Here is a 6,235-nt window from a genome sequence, read left to right on the forward strand (position 1 = left end):
CGTTTGACCCCAGTACTCTTTCCTGCCATGGCAGGGGGTCGGACTAGATGATCTGCTCAGGTCCCTTCCGACCCTAGAAACTATGAAACACACATGCACTTAAAATTCAGTAGACATTTCCAACCAACACCATCGGTGGCCAGAATCTGCTGCTACAATTTGCTACCCTTGCCATTCGCAGGGGATACACTCTTGTATCCCTCGCAAATGGCAAAACCCATGAATAAAGCACTGTGTTCATGAATGCTGTGCCCCCGGCGGCTGCGGGGGTCAGAGGGGACATGACTGCACTGGCAATGGCAGGAGCACGGCGGCAGCAAGCACAGAGCTCCCAAGGAATTCCTTTAAATGTATTAAGTCCCCATTTTCAAAAAAAAAGAAGAGAGAAGACCTGGGCAACTCTAGGCCCATTAGTCTTACTTCGATCCTACGTAAGCTCTTTGAGAAAACTATCCAGGACATCTGGGAAGGACCAGCAGGGGAGATGATGCTCAGGGACAACCAGCATCCCTGAGTTCATTAGGGGCAGGTCCTGTCAGACCAACCTGATTGCCTTCTAGGATCAGGTCACAAAATCATTGGACACAGGTGTCACAGTGGATGTAGTTTTTCTGGACTTCAGGAAGCCCTTTGACACTGTCTCCCACCCCATTCTCATTCAAAAGCTAGGGGACTGTGGCATTGATGCCTATGCAGTCAGATGGATCGCAAATTGGCCGAGGGGCCAAACCCCGAGTGGTGGTAGACAGGTCACATTTGACTTGGAGGGATGTGGGCAGTGGAGTCCCCCAGAGCTGTCCTCAGGCCCACACTGTTCAATTTCTTTATTAGCGACTTGGACGAGGGAGTGAAAAGCACCCTGTTCAAATTCGCGGATGACACCAAGATTTGGGGTGAGGTGAGCACACTAGAAGGGAGGGACAGGATACAGCTGGACCTGGATAGGTTACAGGGGTGGGTGAATGAAAATAGGATGGAATTCAATACTGATGAGTGCAGGGTACTGCACTTGGGCAGTAAGAACCAGCAGTATATCTATAGGTTAGGGAACTCCCTTCTCAAAAGCAGAGACAGAAAGAGATCATGGAGTCATCATTGATTCCAAAATGAACATGGGCACGGTCAGTAAGGCTAACTGCACCTTGTTATGCATCCACAGATCCTCCCCCTCTATGTGACACTAGTCAGGCCACAGTTGGAGTACTGCATCCAGTTCTGGGCACCACATTTCAGGAGGAATGTGGACAGCATTGAGAGGGTCCAGAGGAGGTCTACTCGCATGATCCAGGGACCACAGGGCAGATCCTACAAGGAGAGGCTATGGGACCTGAACCTGTTCAGCCTTCACAAGAGAAGGCTGAGAGGGGACCTGGTGACCGTCTATAAACTTACCAGGGGGGACCAGCAGGGAATGGAAGAGACCCTGTTCCCCCGAGCACCTCCCGGAGTAACAAGGAATAATGGCCATAAGTTGTTGGAGAGTAGGTTCAGCCTGGACATTAGAAGGCACTACTTCACAGTCAGGGCAGCTAGGATCTGGAACAAACTTCCAAGGGACGTGGTGGTGGCTCCTACCTTGGGGGTCTTTAAGAGGAGGTTTGATAATTACCTAGCTGGGGTCATATGAGCCCAGTATTCTCTCCTGCCCAGGGCAGGGGGTCAGACTTGAAGATCTACTTAGGTCCATTCCGACCCTACATCTATGAATCTATTTAAGATGCAGGTTCAGCATTAGCAAACATTTGAAACCGCAAATGTCGAACCAGCAAATAGCGAGGGTTTGCTATACAAAATATTGACCTTTCTGGAAAGTGTGAACACCTCTCGTATTTGCAAAATCCCTTTGAATTTCAATGGGGCAAAAATCCTCAGGCTGGCAAAGTGACTTTTCTTTAAACAATGAAATTCTGTTGAAGTATTGCTGGGAAATACATTTTTGAAGAATGCAAGCAACAGAAGGAAACTGGCAAAAACAGCAACATTTTAGTAGTACGCCCAGATAGCAACTGGGAATAGAATCTAACACCAGGCCCACACACTGCCATCAAAGTAGCATTATCAGAAGACAATGCATTGGGAACTCCAAGTAGAGATGGTTTCAGGAGAGGCAAGAACAAATAGCCTCCCTCTTCTCCCTCTCCCCAGAACAAATCCCACCCATCACTCCTATGGTCCATCTGCCTTTTGGAGGCAAATGGGCAAGGCACGCACACACACGCACACTTTCCAAGGGAAATGGAGGAATAGGAGAGAGAGCACACGGGTGGAATCTCACTCGTAATATAAGCCAAATACATGCTTGGAGGGATCTAATGTCTCCCTCAAGGTACTGCCAGGGGAAAGAACTCAGCCTCCCACTCAGAGAAGAGAATGGAAGGGGAAAAAAAAAGTGCATGCCCACTGGACAACTATCCCCTGGAACTATCATGTTACTACAGTAAGTCTTCTCACAACCTAAAAGAAGTGTTCTTTTAGTGCCAAGTAATGTAACTGCAAAGTCTGCATAAAATGTAGGCTCCACTAATACACGATTACTAGAATCATTACAGTTGCACACAGCAGAAGCTATGTTAGGTACCTAATAAAGGAGTCAAAAGTTAGGGAGTTTCCTGTCCAACCTTAATTTTGCCTTTAATCACATGTTGCACACACTATTTTTCCCCACCAGGGCTCCTGCTTTATTCAGTGCTCTAGATGGACAGTGCACTAGAAAACAATCAGTATTATACAGTGAGTGAGAAAGTTGGTATGATACTTACTTCATTTATTGCAGAACTTGGAAGGGTTGCGGATAATGAGAGCACGAAAAGAAAGATAGGTCATGTGGTTAAAGGGAAGTGACTGCCACTCTGGCAAACTTAGTTCTAACCCTGCCTTGGCCAGAGTTCCTATGTGATCAAACTTTTCATAACTGGCCACAAATTTCATGTTCCTCATCTGAATTTTGATATGAAGAAAAGATGAACAGTTACAACTACATTAAGACAACATAATCACCACTGGTGAAAAAAAGAGTACCAACTAGATAGAGCTGGGGTGCCAAATACACATCATGGGACTCCTGAAAGAGGCCCTGCCCCTAAATTCCTGGCTGTCACTGAATTCTGGGCTCTGAAGCCCCACTGCAGACACATTTCAACAGTGGTGGGGCAAGTGACAGCTGCATTAATCCCCAGTGCTCCCTAATGCCATTCAGCCTACTACTGCCCCCAGAGACAAGTCTAGCACCAGGCTGGAGGACCCTATGTGTTTCACATCCCTAGCCTAAATGAACAAACATATGAGTTCTGATCCAGCTTTGCAACCGATTTAACTTGTAAGAGACATGGTTGAGGCCACAGGTGAGGAAACTGAGAAAAAGGGGGATAAATAATATTCTCCAACTTCACAGTGATGACAAATTTAGTAACGTTTGCAAGCCACTCAGACATTACATTAACAAACATTCTAGAAAATGCCATCAGGAAAAAAATACTATCCATATTCCCTGCATTCTTTGTCTGATGTGAAGTAAAAAAAGACAAAAGCCACTAACTTAAAGCTGAAGATATAACACTAAATACAGCTGCTTCTCTTCTCAAGCACCAGTAATCCTTCATACAGAAGGAGACGCAAATTCTGTGCAAAAATACTGTATAATCACATGATTAAAGAGTACACTATAATGTATACATGCAAGAGAGGAGACTGATTTTTCTTGTGCAACCTTAACTCTGGTAGTTCTCAACTTCCAGGTCTTTTAGTTTGCAACCTAAAGACAGTTTTTTTAACATAAATGTTTTGGGGCAGGAGGGAGATGAATGTTAATAGTAATGATCCTGTCATACAAGAATATTAGTCAAATTTTAAGCTAAACAGCAAAATCCCTGCTATGGACACAGCTATGCCAATAAACAGGGCTTTTGCTTTCAGGGGTGGGAAGTGGAACTATGCCAACAAAAATCCCCTTCTTTCAGCATACGCTGCATCTTCACTAGGGGGCTCTGCTAACACAGATATAATGACAATGCTCCATAGTGTAGACAAGCCCTTTTTCTCCCCTTGTCCAATTCAGCAAAGACACATGCCAGTAAATTAGCCAAAAAAAGGCCAGTTATTACTTTCCCCGTGCCATTCTATATTTGTTACGAATCCTGTCCAACCCACAGACGCATGTCTCAGCTGCACAGATATTTTACTCAGCCCAGAAGCTCAATTAACTGGATAAGTTTTAAAAGTACTGAATACATATTAGTGTACATTACATTGCAAGCATGCATTCCATAAAGTTAGACAGTTAGATATTTTTTCACTTTTTTTTATATATTTTATAGTACTTAATTAGAAGAGTTGTTTAAAAAAAACATTACAACTAGTAATTTTTTCAGTACTTTCTATCCTTTGATTTGGGCATTACTAATAGTGTGGGCATCTGTTCTAGAAGAGCTAGAAGGACTTAATCAGATTCAGGGGATACTGCCATACAGTGACCTGTACGTTATAATGCTTCTGTAATCAATGAGACCCTCCCGAAATGACTCCCTAACGTTCTGTGTATATGGGATGTCACCAGTAACAGCACAGCCAAGTAGAAGAGAAAGGTTCAAGTGCCAGAGACAGCTGAGGCAGATGGTGGACTTCCATCGGGATGGCCTTCATACTCCTGCAGAACTCCAAAAAACGTCTGTGTGGGCCCCCAGGAATTGTCCAGGTTTGGGAGTGGAAAGTAGGCTGTTTCTACAAGGCTGATAGCCTCTCGCCATCCCACATGACAGGCTGCAAGAAGGAAACCTATCACATGGCTTTTTACTGAAAAAAAGAAAACAGGCTGTGGGAGAGGGAGGTGTGGTACACCACAATATTTTCAGAACTGTTAGTGACCTCCCTACAATTTCTCCCTGTATCGATACTACTCTCATTTTGAAGACAGGCTGAAGCTTTCCGAGTCCGATTTTTCTTTTTCTTCTCCTCAAATTGAGCGCTTAGTATCAAGCACCTGAATAAGTATCCCAATAGTAAGAGGTGCTGAACTGAACCAGCGCTGAATAGGAGATGTGGGTTCCAAGAACTTCTGGAAAGGAAGCCTCGTCTCCAGGCGCCCTGGGCTGAACTTCCTAGTTTGAGAAGCAGAATGTTGAACAACATGGTCGAATAAAGCAGCTGTAACCAGTCACACAGATGTTGGCGGCAGCGAGGAACAGCCGCACATGCTCCAGCGCTTGACCAGAGGACGATACTCACCCTCATACTGAAGTTGTCCAAGCACTTAGCTCGTGCATTTTGATTTTTAAGTAATTTTAAAAGAAAAAAAAAGAGTCAAGCGTGCAACTCAATGGTGAGCAGTAACACAAAGCCCTATTAAGGACCAGCCGGGAAGGAAATACATTGCTTTTAAAGTTTCTCTTCCGGGCACAACCCTTAGAAGGCTTTTGTGATGAGACATCGCTCCGGACCCGGTGGGCATTGCACACTTCCGCACTGCCATGCAAATACCAACACTTGTCTGCTAACAACGGCGACAGGCATCGCATGCAAAGTTTGCGGAGCTAACAAGTCCCGAGACGCTGCGCCGAGGTGCAGCCGTTTTGCAAGGGACGCATCCTTTCCCCACCGGCGCCTTCTGCCCGGTGCCAGCCCCCGCCTCCTCCGAGCGGCCCCGGGCCCGGGGAAGGTCCGGACACAGCGCGCTGCACCTGAGCCCGCGCCGGGACGCCCCCCTGTTGCAGCCCGGCCGGAGGCTGCATTTCCCGCCGCCGCCTCTCTCCGCTAGCGGGAAACTTTCAAAGGCAGGAGGCGGCGCCGAGCCGCGGACAACCCGGACAAAGCGCGGCTGCGCCCTCCACCCCGCCCCGCCCGTTACCTGCCAGGAGGCTGCTGATGTCCTCGGGGATGGCGGAAGAGACGCTCATGCTGAGCGCGGCGGGGGCGGGGGTGGGAGCCGCAGCCGGGACGCAAGAGGCAGGAAGCACAGCCCCGCCCCGGCCCGGCACTGCAGAGGGAAGTCACCGGCGCCCCGGGCGCGAGAGGGCGGGGTCTGTCCGCAAGCCACTTGCCCCGGGCTGGAGGCCCCGCCCCGCCCCGCGGCCGCGCATGCGCACTCTCCACGGAGCACCCGGCTTCCAGCCGCTGCCGGGTTGACCCAGCACCGCCCCAGCGGCCGGCACGTGATGGCGGTAGGGAGAAGGCGTCGCCCAGGCAACCAACACTTGCCTGGATCAAAGATGGCGCCCGTCATCCCTTCGCCCGAAAGGGAGGG

At 48.2% G+C, this 6,235-nt stretch overlaps 1 protein-coding gene across 1 annotated transcript in view; it reads right to left on the reverse strand.

Annotated features, from left to right (window-relative positions):
- SKAP2 (src kinase associated phosphoprotein 2) overlaps positions 1–6,025 on the reverse strand; it is a 164,789-nt gene extending 158,764 nt beyond the window's left edge. The window contains exon 1 of the mRNA XM_019535020.1: positions 5,840–6,025. Within this exon, the coding sequence (XP_019390565.1) occupies positions 5,840–5,888 (49 nt within the window). The 5' untranslated portion in view covers positions 5,889–6,025. The remainder of the gene's footprint in view (positions 1–5,839) is intronic.
- Positions 6,026–6,235: the final 210 nt, after the last annotated feature.

Source organism: Crocodylus porosus, unplaced genomic scaffold (genome assembly GCF_001723895.1).
Source record: "Crocodylus porosus isolate Cpor-Errol unplaced genomic scaffold, CroPor_comp1, whole genome shotgun sequence".
In the NCBI taxonomy this organism is placed as follows: Eukaryota; Metazoa; Chordata; order Crocodylia; family Crocodylidae; genus Crocodylus; species Crocodylus porosus.